The 14867-nt window shown below is 56.1% G+C and overlaps 1 protein-coding gene across 6 annotated transcripts in view; it reads right to left on the bottom strand.

Annotated features, from left to right (window-relative positions):
• Positions 1 to 13271, bottom strand: part of DOT1L (DOT1 like histone lysine methyltransferase) — a 49489-nt gene extending 36218 nt beyond the window's left edge. For 2 of the 6 annotated variants that reach the window (XR_012501690.1, XM_074351214.1), the window contains exons 1-2: positions 13017 to 13255; positions 4677 to 4720 (exon numbers count right to left, since the gene is read on the bottom strand). Coding sequence is in view for 4 of the 6 variants with exons in the window: in XM_074351214.1 (XP_074207315.1) it covers positions 4677 to 4720; positions 13017 to 13097 (125 nt within the window). In the remaining 2 variants the exon portion in view is untranslated. Of the gene's footprint in view, positions 1 to 4676; positions 4721 to 13016 lie in introns of all 6 variants that reach the window. The other 4 variants (XM_074351212.1, XM_074351211.1, XM_074351215.1 and 1 more) reach the window with 4 other exon arrangements.
• Between the last annotated feature and the right edge of the window lie 1596 nt (positions 13272 to 14867).

Below are 14867 nucleotides of genomic sequence, written 5' to 3'. Positions count from 1 at the left end.
AAAACGCAAGGCCACGTACGTAAGCCCGCGCGCGAGGCGCGGCCGGGCGCCGCTGCACCTCCTCCTCAAGCTGGGCCGCGCGAGGAGCCCACCGGCAGCCCAGCGCGCTCTCCTGGAGAAACACCAAGCCGGTTCTCAGAGTGACGCACGAAGGCAGAGAACCTAGAACTGCTAAAACAATCTCTAAAAATACCAGCACTGCTGCAAGGCCCACACCACCTTTGAGATGGACTGTGAGTCTGCGGGGAGCGACAGCGCGGCGCTGGCAGACAGGCAGCACACACACCACTGGCACAGGACACGGAGCCCAGAGACAGGCAGTTCTAACAACTGACTTTCGACCAAAGCACCAAGGCAACTGGATGGGGAAAGGAATGTCTTTTACAAATGAGGCTGGAACAACTGAATCTTGACCCCACAAACACAAACCCATATCAGACGGAGACCAAGATTAATTCACCACTGATCTTAAACCTGGACGTAAAAGCTAAAACCACAAAGCTTCTCAAAGAAAACAAGAGAGTAATCTCGTGACTCCTGCAGGCAGAGCTTTCCTGGACATGACCCAGGCGGCTAACCGTCAAAGGATGAACCGATGGCTGAAGAACCTGTGCTCATCAGGCTGCCGTCAAGCCAAGGCCGTGCTCAGCGGCGCCCTGCAGAGCGCGCCCCCTCACCCCGCACTCACCGCCAGAGTGTGCTGGGAACCCCGACCACTCAGGACAAAGACACATGAGCCCATCTCAGAAACCAGCACAAACTCTTCTCCAGGGCAAGAAACCGCAGCTCTCTGGAGGGGGCCGACTCTTGGGCTGGGACACGGGAAACTCAAGATGACTCTGGAGCTTCCAGAAAGTGAGGATGTGCTCAGAACTGGCGGGGCCAAGTCCCAGGGACTCAGGACAGACTGCCAGCACAAGAACCACCCGAGCAGCAGAACAGACCACGCGGGAGGGGGTTACAGCCCACAGAAGCGGGTGAATGCCTCGGAGGCGGCAACAGCTCCTCCTCACAGAGGAGCTCCAATCAGTAAGTAGGGTAGAATGAGGGGGATGGAGAATCACCCCAGGAACTGGTTCTCACGGGTAAGACCCACCTCTGGACGCTAAAATCAGTGGCAAAGGTCTGAGAAGAAACAGGACATCTGCACAGCCTCCAAGTATTCCCCCAGAGATTTTTATTTGTTAAAAAGGGGGAAACAGTGTCTCTGACACTGGAGAAGCCTGAGAGACACCAGCTTCACCAGGTGACGCGGGATACCACCTCGGTCAGGCTGCGCCGAGAGCACGCACCAGGAAGCACGCTTTCTTGTCAAATTTTTTCTGCACCCTTCCCTACCATCTGGAAGCAGACCATGGACATGACGTTTCTTCCGTAAGTATTTCAGTGTTTACAGTAAAAAGGATGGCCTTTCCTTTCTTTCTTTCATTTTTTTTTACCATAACTATGACGCCTGCATCACACCAAGGGAAAACAAGGTCAGAACGGCAGGGGATGTCCCCAAACCCACACTGGGCACCCATGGAGAGCCCGCAGCTAATGCCACCTCAACGGCGAAAGACTGAATCTTTCCCACTGAGACGAGGGAAAAGGCGAGAATGCCAGCTTCCGCCACGTCGCTGCAAAACTATCTGGACACTCCTAGCCTATTCAGTCAGAAATTCAAGAAAAAGAAAGGAAATCCCAAAGTCTAGAAAGGAAGAAGTCAGGCTGTCCCCACTTACAGGACATAATTATTTACACAGAAAGTCCCAGGAAATCTACAAAACTACTGATGAACTAAGCACAAGGTCACGGCTAACATAAAAAAATCAACTGTGTTTTCACTGACAAGCAGCAGGCAAAGAGAACATAGTATTTAACACTCAATCCCACTTACAGCAGCACCAAAAGCACCAATGAGTTAGGAATAAATTTAACAAAAGGTTGTCCCAGATGCTCCACACTACAACCCAGAGCACTGCTGGGAGAAACGTGGAAAGGCCTAAGTCAGTAGAAAGATATACTATGTTCATGGATTGGAAGACTCAATACTGACAGCAAATCTCCCCAAAATGACCTACGGATTCAATGCAATTTCTAACAAAATTGTGCAAAAATCAACAAGCCAATTCTAAAATTTACTGGAAATGCAAAGAAAGTGGAATAACCAAGGCAATATTTAAAAAGTAGAATGAAGATGGAGGACTTACTTTGCCTGATTCCAAAGCTTACCGTGAGGCTGTGGTAACCAAGGTTTTGTATTGCCCAAAGGACAGAGTCACGGATCAGGAGCACAGAAATACACCAACTCATCCAGTGTCCACTGATTTTTCACAAAGGTGACAAAGAAATTCCGCAGAGAAAGGACAGTTTCATCAACAAATGGTGCTGGAACTACTGGACATCCTTATGCAAAACAATAAACTCCAGCCCATGCTCTGCACCACATACAAACGTTCACTGGAAATGGATGAAGACGTAAATGTAAAATCTAAACTATAAAAAGTCCAAAAAACACAGGAGAAAACCTTTGCGACCTTAGGTTAAGCGAACGTTTCTTAGTAGGCGAAAAAAACACAAAGTATAAGAGACGAGTTGATAAAATGAATTTTTATCAAAACTTAAGACGGCTGCTTTTTAAAAGACAGTGTTAAGAACGTGAAGAGACAAGCCACAGACCAAAAGGAAATGTTTGCAAAACACATACTGGGTAAAGGATGAGCCAGAATGATAAAGAATCCTCAAAATTCTATAATTAAAAAACAACCAAATTTTAAAAACAGGCAAAAGAGGTTGAATGTCATTAGTCATTAAGAAAACTCGCATTAACACCACGACGACACTGCCGCACGACTCAAATCAGACCAGCAGAAGCCAGCCGGCCACGCAACCCGCTGCCACGTCACCTGACACCATGTCACTGGTGGGTGGCAGAGCTGGGCTCTCGGGAGCTGCTGCCTGAGGGCAAAATGGGGCGGCCCCTCGGAAGACACCTTGTCAGCTTCTCTTCAAGCACAACCCACAATCCCAGTCCTGGGTCTTTACCCACGAGAAAGGAAGACGTGTCCACACAAAAACCTCTGCGGGGACATTTACACAGCGTTGTCTGTGATTGCCAAAACTCGAAAACCACCCACACACATTCGTCACCCGATGAACGGACAAACCCCCGGGGCCCATTCTGCAGCGGCACCCACCTCAGGAGTACAGGGGGAAAACATTCACACAAACAGAGACTCTCAAAACCACGTGCTGAGTGTGAGCACACGACGACTCCGTGCTTGTCAATTCCAGGCAACGCACCGTAATCCAGCAACCCACGGCGGCAGAGGGGAAGTCGGGCTGCCTGGGACAGGCGTGTGGGAGAGTGGCCGACAGGGGGCTGGCGCTGGCTCCCCTCTGCTTGCAGGTAGGTGGGCTCCCTACATGCCCACACCAGCCAGACCATGCGCACGTTCCGCGTGTGGAGTTTCCTGCCCTTCACCGCATGTCACCTGTGTCACAGTGACACTAACGTGGAAGAGGGGCATGGGCGGAGGTGCAGGTGAAGCAGAAGCGGCTGAGGGTCTGCGTGACGGGCACGTGGGCTCATTACACCCGATCTGCTCTGTGTGCACTGGAAATTGTCCAGCATCAGGAGTAAAGTAGAAGGAGAACAGAACCACCATCTTTGTCAATGACGGAGCACGTCTGCGGGCACGGAGGGGAGGACCGGCTGCCCGGAGACTCCAGGGGAAGGCCCGGCTGGGCAGGCCCACAGCCCACACTGCAGGGGAAGACGGGGTGAGAGCCCGGCCGGTGGCTCAGAGGCCCGCCTCGCCACGTGCCCCGCCTCCTCACCCGCTGCCTTCTTAGAAACAAACCGAAATGTGCCAGCCCTAACCCTACCCCACCAGCCGACCGGTTTATGGACTTACACTGTGGAAAGAGAAAAGTTCTCCACGCCACCCCTGGACAGGCCCACCCTGCGAGGTCTACATAAATCACTTCACTTGGTCTTCAACACAATCCTGCAAGGAGGCCCGGCCCCACAGAAAGCAAAGCAAACAGGCTCGGGGAGGTTGAGGGCGCCCAGCTACGAGGCACCGCCAGCCCAGCCACCACAGGTTCACACAGTTACAAGGGCATGTGGTCCATATGGCGGCTACACGGTCAAGGATTTCAGGGAACAGTGCAGCGAGGTGCCAGGGCCAGGATCATGCACATGGGACACACAAGGCCAGAAGCGGTCACAGAACGTGGGCAGACCCTCGGGTCCGGGCCGGGGAGAGAGCCCACTAGAAACACGGCAGGTGGCCTTCCTCCTGGCTCCCGCTCAAGGTCAGCCTCCTGGGCTCCCACACGCCTCTCCGCACACCGTGGGACAGGCTCGCAGAGCAGCCCAAATCCAACAATCACACCAAATCCAATGGGAGGAGAAAAAAGCAAGGGGATGAGGGAAGAGGGGAGGGTCCCCTGAGAACCTGGCTGCTCAGGGTTTCCACCCCCTCCCTGCAAAGCCAGCTCACTAAGTACCAGGACCTGTCCAGAGCCACACTTGTGGAGGATCTGACTCCTCTGACCACATGGTTAGCCGTGTCCCAGTCTCCTCGAGGACACTGATGAGGACCAGGACAGAGGAGTGGGGAGAGCCTGGTGCCTCCCCTCCCCAGGCCCCGCCCTCCCCAGGCCCACCTCACAGGTGCCACACTCACCGAATGGTCTCGATGATTTCGTGAGCAGCGTCGTGGTGTTTGTCCTGAAAGACAATGGGACAGGGTTTAGAGCTGTCCCTCCACCCTCTGGTGATGGTGGCGACCGGAGGAAGTGGGTGCTGCAGCCTGGGCCCTTCCTGCCTCACCTCCCAAGCCCCCGCCTGGGCAGGGCCTACCGAGAGCCCGCACTCCAGCACTGGGGTGCTGTCCTGGGCCCCGGCCACGTGGCCCACGCTGCCTTGGGAGCGCCTGTTCCTGCAGCGCACTGCCACTCAGCAGGCAGCAAAGAAGGGGCAGGGATGCAGTCTAACCCTTCCCTCCCCAGCCCACACCCCTGTGCCTCCGTACCCCCTGCCCTCCTGGGTTACCAAACCTCTCCAAGCCTCGGTCCCCCATCTGTGAAGGGGAAACACCAGTCATGCAGCCCCCAGGAGAGCGCATGTGGAGGTCCCCCCGCCCCAGCACAAGGTGGCTCTCGCCACCACTGTCCCCCTACCCCATGCCCACCGCATGGTCTCGGCAGCCAGCTAACCCGACACCGCCCAGAAACCAAGTTAAGACACACCACGCAGACCTTCTCTAACCTGAGACCAAGACTGTGCCTTCCGCACTGTGGGGTGGAGGGTCCCATCAGCGAGAGGAGGGGGCCGCGAAGAGCATGGGCTGGAGCCTGAAGTGAGCCGTGTGAGCCAGAGCTGCCAGCCCTGCCCTGTGACAGTGGGCACACTTCTGCACCCAGGCCACCACTTTCAGGACTTCACAAGGGAGGACAGCAACACGGGCAGAGCTCCCCGGGGGCCAGGGAGAGGGTGCCCGGCAGGGTCCCAGGACAGAGCCCACAGCCCAGCACCCCCCAGCAGGGTCAAACAACTCCACAAACACCTTCTGTGCCCTAAGCCTTGTATCTGTCACAGCAGTTCTACCGAGATACAATTCACATAGACTGGAGCCCGCGTCCCTGTTTCAAGGTGTATAATTCAGTGGGTTTTAGTCTGTTCAAAGCCATGTAACCATCACTCTGTCTAATTCCAGAATACTCCATCACCCCAGAAGGAAGCCCCGTCCCCATCAGAAGGCGTGCCCGACCCGTCTCCAGCCCCGACAGCACTGATCCACTCTCTGCCTCTGTGGATCTGGCTGTTCTGGACATTTCGTGTAAATGCAATTATAGTACGTGACCATTTGCCCAAAATCTTATTTTTTAAGGCAAAGAAAACCCCAACCTTCTACTATTCTTAATAACATCCTCCAACTTACTGAGGACCAAGCAGTAACTATTAATTGAGCCTGATACTTAGACAAGGCAGGGGCAAGAGATGGAGTGTGTGTGGTCCAGCATGGGACAGCCATGCAGATCAGTGGTTCCCGACCCACAGCATCAGCACCACTGCGGACACCAAAACCGCATGGGAAGAACCACCGACAGGAACAGTCAGCCCCAACACCTCACAGCAAATGGCAAAAGACAGCAGGGACAGCTGGGTCGGGAAAATGGCCTGGCAGTTCCTTGAAGGTTAGACAGAGAGTCACCATATGAGACAGCAGTGCCTCCCCGGGCATCATCCAAGAAAAATGAGAACATGTGGCCACACAAACCATCCTCTGAGAGCAGCCCTGACACCCGTTACCCAGTGGACGGACCCTGAGAGCACGGTGCTCAGCGAGAGAAGCAGACACACAAGGACACACAGCGTGTGAGTCCATGGATGTGAGGCGTCCAGAACAGGCCAGTCCCCAGACACAGGGAGGGGGCTCCTGGCTGTCAGGGGCTGGGGGAATGGGGAGAGGGGCGACTGCTGATGGGATGGGGTTTCCTCTTGCGGTGAAGGAACGTTCTAACACTGGCAGTCTTGATAACTGCATTCAGTGAACACACTACAAGCCAGAGAATCGCACAATTTAGGAGGACACGTTGTATAGCATGGGAATTGTACCTCAAAAAGGCTATTAATCGACAACAAAATCTACAGCAGTAAATGCCCCATCATTACAAGCACCCCCACCCTGGGAGGCACACAGAGTGTACAAGACACGCATGTGACTGTTACTGGTCAGCAACGCACAGAGAGTCCAGATATACAGTCTGGGTAGGGTTCACTCGGCTCCCGCACCCACCAGCCCAGCAAGAGCAGAGAAGACACTGAGCTGTGCTGCAAGGTCCACTGAAGACAAACTCTCACAGCAAAAGAGAGGCCACGCAACCAAATAAATACAGAGCAAACACACAAGCAGAAGATGCCGGGGGCAGGAGAGGGGCTTCTCCAGCGAGCACCCGTGACACTCGCACCAGAGCCAGGGCTGAGAGCACAGCTGCAGGAGCAGCTCGGCTCCCTCCGCCACCCCCGCGGCCCTCCCCGCAAGGCCGGGCTGCGTGGCGGGCTGCGTGGCGCCAGCTCTGACCTGCGAGAGAGACAAACTCGGCTGGTGGCGGGACAGAGCCAGACCTGGGAAATGGGAAGAAGTGTGAGGATGCCACCAGGTGGAAGTCCAGCTGGAGGAGGAAGACAGGACAGAGACAGGCGAGCTGCTGCAGGGCACGGTGGGCCCGCGGCGCAAACATGGTCCCGCGCGGCCCCCCACACTGCGCTGTGGGCCCCAATGACTAGGTCCGAGGAGGGAGGCTCCATGAGGGAGGGGGTGGACAGTGGCCCCCGGCCACCCAGGACGAGGGGCACCTGACAGGCATTGCCCCGTGCCCAGGTCCATGGGCCACAGGAGCCAACCTGCAGCAGAACCGGGCCGGGCGGCCGTCCCTTCAGAAGAAGGGCACTTGTGTCCACACAGGACTGGAGAGCTGCTGGATGGCTCCAGGGTTGACAAGAAAATTGCAGCTGCTGGAATAAAACCTAGCCCCCCTGCAACAGTCCAAGCTGCCCAGACCCCAAGGGGCTGACTCCAGCACCAAGTACCAGGCGTGGCGGTCCGAACAGAGGGGCGCCGGGACGGGCACGATGACCAAGAGTTCACCAGCACAGCTTTCCCTGCCCTCATCAAACAAAGTGCCTTACTGCCACAGACCCGTCCAGCCTGAGGCCAAGGCCGGGGGTTGGGGTGGGAGAAGCACGGGCACGCGTGCAGGAGGACGTGCCAAGCATTCCACCAGCACCAAGGTCTGGAGAGCTGCGCGCTGAGCGCTCCTCCTGTCCTCCCCTCCAGCAGGGGCTCGCCATCGGCACACCAGCTCACCCGGGGCCACCCACCCCAGCAGGAAGGCACAGGAAGGCCTCTGCAGGGGCCTCAAGATCCCCCGACCCGGCCCCTCCACATATGGGAACACGACTCAGCCATGACCAGGAGAGCAGCACTGACACCTGCTCCCACGTGGACGGACCCTGAGAGCACGATGCTCAGAGAGAGAATCAGACACAGAAGGACACACAGTGTGTGAGTCCATGGGTGTGAGGCGTCCAGAACAGGCCAGTCCCCAGACACAGGGAGGGGGTTCCTGGTCGTCAGGGGCTGGGGGTGGGGGCTGGGGTGACTGCTGATGGGGATGTGGTTCCTTTGGGGGAGATAGAATGTTCTGGAATTAGATGACTGCACAGCTCTGTGAATACAGTAAAAGCCATTAAACTGCACACTTTATACGTGTCGTTGTGTGGTGTGTGAATATCTCGACAAAGCTGTTACTTAAAAAAAACACAAAAACCACAAGACCCAGCCAGGCTCCTCCACCCTCACTGACTGCCTTCCCCTTGTCCAGCCCCTTCACCTGGTGCCCCCCCCAGACTGGCGGGAGGGGGCCGCACGGAGCAGATGCCGGGGAGCCAAGAGCAGACCAGGGGGAATGATCTCCACCACGAAGAGACTCCAGTCATCACCACTGCACAACGTGGAGGTCCTTCCCAAGAGGCCGCACTGAGCCCCACGACTCCCGCCACCCCTGCAGGCACCAGCCTCTGTCAGACCCCCCCCAGCGCACAGCCTGCGAAGCCCCTTCCCCACCAGGGAAGCACCGTCGGGTTTCTGGACAAGTGTTTTCAGGGGTAACACCTCTCACATGTCGGACACCGGGGCTCATCTGGCAAGACGACCATGCTTTCCGGGCATCAGCCACGCACCCCTAACTAACCAAGGGAGCTCAAACTGAAGCCCTCTAGGGATGAGGACACGATGACCTGCAGAGCCCCGACCTCCCGACCGCAGGCCATGGACCCCACGAGACGGCAGCCCTGCTAGCAGCACCCAGGTGTCGCGGTCAGGAGGAGAGATGGGTCCAACATGGGGTGCAAAGGGAAGAGCCCACGGGCCAGGCATCCCCGCGGTGGACATGGGCGGGGTGAGTGAGGCCCTGCAGAGACACCGGGGGTTCTTGGTGAAGACCCTGGGGCAGACTCAACGCCATGGGAGGGCGTGGGCCAGCAGGAGACCCGGCTGGCGGGAATGGCAGGGACAGCTTGAAGGGACAGAGAAGACGCCAAAGAGACTTCCAGGCAACGCTCTGAGCGGGAGAAAAGGAACAGGACTGTCACCCCCACAGCCAGGGGACAAGGCACACCCACGGGGAAGAGAGCAGTCAGGAAGAACGAGGGAAAAGAGGAATTTCCTAGGAGACAAGCACAGGGTCAGGACCCAGGGACGCACAGACACAGCTGGTCACACCCTGCAGGGCCTTGCATTCAAAAGGGGACCCCAAAACACACCATGCCTTGACTGTACCATAACACCAAGGACGTAATTTTATCGCTCTGTGGATTTGTAAGATGCCACCCTTGGGAGAAACTGAGTAAACACAATATGAGATGTCTGTTATTTCTTAAGGCTACGCAGTAATCTATGATATTTTCAAAATAAAAACTTTAATTAAGAAAACAAGGATGGAGCTCCCAGAGGGAGACTGGAGGGCGGAACCCCTGCAGCTCTGCCACCGCCTCCCTAATGAGTATCAAAGTCCGGGGCCGCCCCCGGCCCCTCCCACCAGGAACAGAGAACACAGCCGGCATTGGGATCTTAGGGATCTTAGGACAAAAGCAGGAAAGATAAATGCCACAGACGGAATGCCAGGCTTCTCCTTCCCCTTTTAAAGTGGCTACTCCACCCGCAGAAAGTCGTCAAAGGGTTAACCTGCCTTCCACCTGAGCTAGAATTAGGCAGGACTCACACATGAGAAGTCAGATCAGAAAATACTTTCTGAGTCACAGGGAGGGATGGCTCACCCCGCCGCCCACTTGAGCGACTACTCACAGCCGAGTTAAGGGCACGATTGCTCAGCGGGCATTCATCAGCAGCTCGTGGACTCTCAGGAGGAAGCCGGAGGCGGGGACAGTCATGCTGGGGCTGCTCCACGCCCACGGCCCCGGTGAGTCATGGAGGAGAAGGACCGCCGCACGCCCACCAGGCAACCAGAGATACCACCTGCTCCCTTCCAAGCTGAGACCCAGTTTTCCCACCGAAAGAAGAGCCACCCTACTTTAGAAATGCCACCGTGAGCTACAGGTGGATATCCGGGAACTCTCAGTCACAGAAGGAACAAAACTCATCCTGCACCCCACCCTCTGATTCGAGTTGCGCAAAAGCCTGTTTCTGACGCTGGACATTTCCGTTTGTGGATGGTTGTGGCTGTTTGCACTTCCTTCTGTGGATGCCCCCTCCTCGAGAAGCCACCCACACCTCCCCCGGGGCCAATCTGGCAGTCCCTCCCTCCAGGACCTCGGCTGACCCCGTGTACACCGCGCCACACCTCTGCTGCACTTCTCAGCTTACAGATCACCTGCAGTCCTTCGTCCGCATGTTTCTTGGGAATAAGAATATCGTTTACTGTCCCCAGGGCCCCCTGGAATACTGCAAATATTTGGGAGGCGCTTGCAGAAGGAATGAGTCAATGAACAAGCAAGCTCAGTCATTTCAAATGTGTGGTCACACGAGTAACCTGACCTTCTGAAAAGCTAAGCTGCTCAAAGTAGCCCATTTTCTTAAGGTAGTCACCATCGAGTCATCACAAAATACGATTTCTTATAAAGTACTGCCCCCTCATTTCCCGTGAGAAAGCTAAATTCCTGAGTGGGGACCCGGAAGGGGAGCAACCGTCACTGCAAAGCTTTAGGGAGGCTGCGGCTTGCTGAGTGCTTCCCGGGGCCCTGGTGGCGGGACCAGCTGCTGACGTCAGGCACGGCACCCGGCCAGGCAGGCAGCACAGCCTGCGCCCTGCCAAGGGTAGTCCGGCCAGCACGGGAAAGACACTCCACAGTTCAGAACCGTCTGCCACTAGAAAGCCAGGTCCCAAGAGGGCCTGGACACACAGGCCTTACTTACAAGGGTTACAAACCTCTGAGGCCTTGTCCCGCCCCGAATAAAAGACGGTCATGGGGACAACATGACGATCTCCAGATGAATTTTCATCTTACTCTCAAGTGCCTGAGTGCTGGGTCACAGCAGATTTCAAAACGCTTCCAATACTCAAAAATATCAACTTCCAAGATGCAGAAGTGCTGTTAAACACACACTTAGCACACACCCCCGTCCTACTCCTGCATCTTTCCCAAGTGAAGTGGAAATTCAAGTTCACATGGAAACCTGCCCTAGGATGTTTACAGCCCCTTTATTCCTGGCCCCCTCAAAACTGGACACGTCCCTCAAGTCGTGCGGCCCGCAGGGAAATGAACCAAAGAAAGACGGAATATGACACACCAAGAAAAAGGAGTGACCTCTGATACCTGCAACTACACGGATGAACCTCAGATATGTTTTGCTGGGCAAACTGCAGCCGGAATCAAAAAGCTACATGCTGTTGATTCCACTGAGCTGACCTTCTGGAAAAGCCAAAACCTTAGGGATAGAGAGGAGATGAGTGGCCAGGAGGCTAGAGGCGAGTTGGCGCCAAAAGGTAGCAGTCGGGATGGGGGGATTACGCTGCAGCGTGAGTGGTGATCTGTCAAAACTTCTAGAACTGTGCGCTAGAAATGAACCATCCTTCATGTCGACTAAGGATAAAGAGGTAATTACATTTTGAGAAACGCACCGGCCAGCCAATCGGTACATGGCGAGTGCCGTAACAGGGGCGGAGAGGCAGGCAGGTGGATCAGCTGGCGTTTTGAAGGTTCTCCCCACTTTCAGTTTCAGTCACCTGGGACGTCTCCCTGCCCTGCCCACTGCTCAGGGCGCCCGCCCGGACATCGGATCTGCCCAACCGGAAAAGCCAGAACCCAGGCTCAGCCGCGCCTCCGGGCGCAGGAAGAGCAAAAATAGAAACCGCCGGTGCGTGCGGCGGGCTGGAAACCCTCCGACTTCGGAGAACCGCGGAGAACCGGGGCCAGGAGCCAACAGTGGCTCCCGGGCGGTCCCAGCGTCCGACTCCGCCCCCGGCCGCGACGTTTCCAAAAACTGACACACACGGAGCGCGCGCCAGGGGCGGGGCGCGCGGGCTTCCCCGCCGGGTCCCCTGGAGGCCGGTCCCCCGCAAGCCAAGCGCGCGAAAGGGCGCCCCAAAGGCGCCCGCCCACGGCGCCTGCTGCGCTTTCCCTCCCGAGGGCACGCTGCCTGGCCCGAACGTGGGCCCTGGGACACAGACACGCGCAACACGCCGCCACCCCGGACGAGAGGCCAGGGCGCCCACCCCGAGCCCTGCATTTCTGGAATCATCGGGGGACGCCTCTGTAAATTTCCGCTCAGCCTGTCATTATCCAAAGGCCACTCAAGATCAGAGGACAAACTGCCTCCTTTCCGAAGGTCCAGCCAGGCCACTGACTCAAATTAGGGGACAGAATGCCTCCTTTCCAAGGGTCCTGCCATCCCACCCATTCAAATTAGGGGACAGAATGCCTCCTTTCCAAGGGTCCTGCCATCCCACCCACTCAAATTAGGGGACAAAATGCCTCTTTTCCAAGGGTCCGGCCAGTCCTGCCACTCAAGATTAGACAGACAAAATGCCTAATTCAAAAAAACAAAACAAACAAAAAACTGGAGAGAGGAAAGAGGAAAGGGTGTTCTCAAAAATAAAAAAGCTGAGCACGCTGACAGCGCCAAGAATAAACTACCAGAAGAGAAAGCCTAAATGTCAAGTCGTCAAGTACGGAAAGGCACGCTCGCCGGCCGTCCAGGCCGGGGGACCGGAGTCCCCGGCCCGGCACAGGCTACGGCAGCCCGGCTTGGGCGCCCCTCGGAGGCGCGGGGTCCCCACGGTGCGTCTGCGCCCCCGGCCGCCCGGGCTCCCCGCTGTCCACCCTGCGCGCGGGGCCTGGAAACGGCCGCGGGGACCCGGGCAGGGCGGGAAGGGGGTCCCAAGGAGGGTCTGGGGACTCTCGAGTTGTTCCGTTTCTCGGTGGGCCCAGCGCGCGCCGCGGGGGGCGGGCGGGGGTCCGGGGGAGGGGAGGCAGGGGCGGGCAGGGGAGGGGCGGCACTCACGTAGACCGGCAGCGGCCACGGGTAGACGGCGGGCTCGGCCCCCACGGGCGACTTGAGCCTCAGCTCCAGCTTCTCCCCCATGTCGGCGCGCGCGGCCGCCGCACCATGCTAGTCGGGCGGTTGGGGGAGGGGCGGGGCGCCGCCGGCGGGGGCGGGGCGGGCGGGCGGAGCAGGAGGGGCGGGCGGGCGGGAGGCTGAGGGGAGGGGGCCTGGCCTGGGCCTCAGCCGCCGCCGCCGCGCTCCCGTCCGGCCCCCGGCTCCCTCTTTGTGGTCACAGGCCCGGGGCCTCCAGCGCCGCCGCCATCTTGGGCCGGCGTGAGGCGAGCACAATGAGCCGGGGGCTGGGCTGAACCACTCGCAGCGCGCGCGTGGGGGGGGCTGGGCGCGAGGAGGCAGCGCGCGCCCGCTGCCCCGCCCGCTGCTCCGCGCGCTCCCCCCCGCCGCCCCGCCCCATGGGCTCGCCCGCCCGCACGCACGCTCGCACGCACGCACGCACGTCCTCGGCTGCCCTCGGCCGCCCCCACCCGCCCGAAGCTGGGACCCGGGGAGACCCCGCGGCGCCTGGTGTGGGGGGGGTTCGAGCCCCGGTCTTGGAGGAATGGGACCGTCCCCTCCCACATAGTAAGACTAATTCCCCATTAAGTGTGACAGCCAGAGTCCTGGCTTCTGCTCGCCAGAATGCTGTCGATTTAGCCTATACTAGGCGCCAGACCCCGGGAAAAAGGAAAGGCCCTGCCCGCGTGGAGCTGCCTCTTTAATTGGAACAGGGGTGACAACGGTCAAGGGAGGAAATAAACCATCATCAGTGTCACGGGGCGGTTAACCTTATGTGTGCACTGCGCTGAGCCCCAGCAACCACAAACGTTATTCCACATATGGCCAGGAAAGTATTTTTCAAATGAGAATAACATTTAAATCAGTTCTCTTTGTATAAAGGAGATTGTTGTAATGTGGGTGGGCTTCGTTCAATCAGTTGAAGGCCTTAAGAAACAAAAATGAGATTCCCTAGAAAGAGGGAACTCTGCTTCCAAAGGCCTTTGGACTCCAGATGCAACATCAGCTCTTCCCTGTGTCTCCAGCCTGGAGTCCTGCCCCGGAGATTTTCGACTTGCCTGCCCCCCTACCATGAGTCAACTGGAAATAAAACTGTCTCTATACAACAAATGTGCAAATACTGAACATAGGCACGCCTGTTTATATATGCGTATACATAGTGTATATGTGCATGTGTGCATGTGTAGTACGTATGTGTGCGCACATGTGTGCCTATATGTTTATGTGTGTGTGGTGTATGTCTGAATACTACACGGTATATACACAATCTGTATATTTGTATGTTTATATCCCATATGTGTGTATGTGTACATATGTAGTACATACTTAATAAATGTAAACATAATGTACATATATGCACCTATTTACTTATATGTTTATGTATAGGTGTGTATATATTGTATACCTGTATATGTGTATGTTGTACAGGTGTTATGTCTACATGCATGTGTGTAATATATATGCATGCCTGTATATTTATATACATACATAAATACACATATTTACATATAGGTGTGTGTGTATACATTGTGTATGTGTGTGTGCATACTGTATATATAACATAAGTATATATACACTGTATATTTATAAATGCAGCACATTTATATTTATATATGGTATATATTTTATATGTAGGTGTATGTATGCATGCATGTATGTATATACTTTGTATATCATTTTGTGTGTGTATATGTATTGTATATATGTACATATGTGTGTATATTGTGTATATTATACATGTACATGTATATATACTGTATACACACAAACTGTATATGCATATGTGTGTACATATAC

Source organism: Camelus bactrianus, chromosome 22 (assembly GCF_048773025.1).
Source record: "Camelus bactrianus isolate YW-2024 breed Bactrian camel chromosome 22, ASM4877302v1, whole genome shotgun sequence".
Taxonomy (NCBI): Eukaryota; Metazoa; Chordata; class Mammalia; order Artiodactyla; family Camelidae; genus Camelus; species Camelus bactrianus.
The sequence above is the reverse complement of the archived record's forward strand: the minus strand, read 5'-3'. Positions and strand labels throughout refer to the sequence as shown.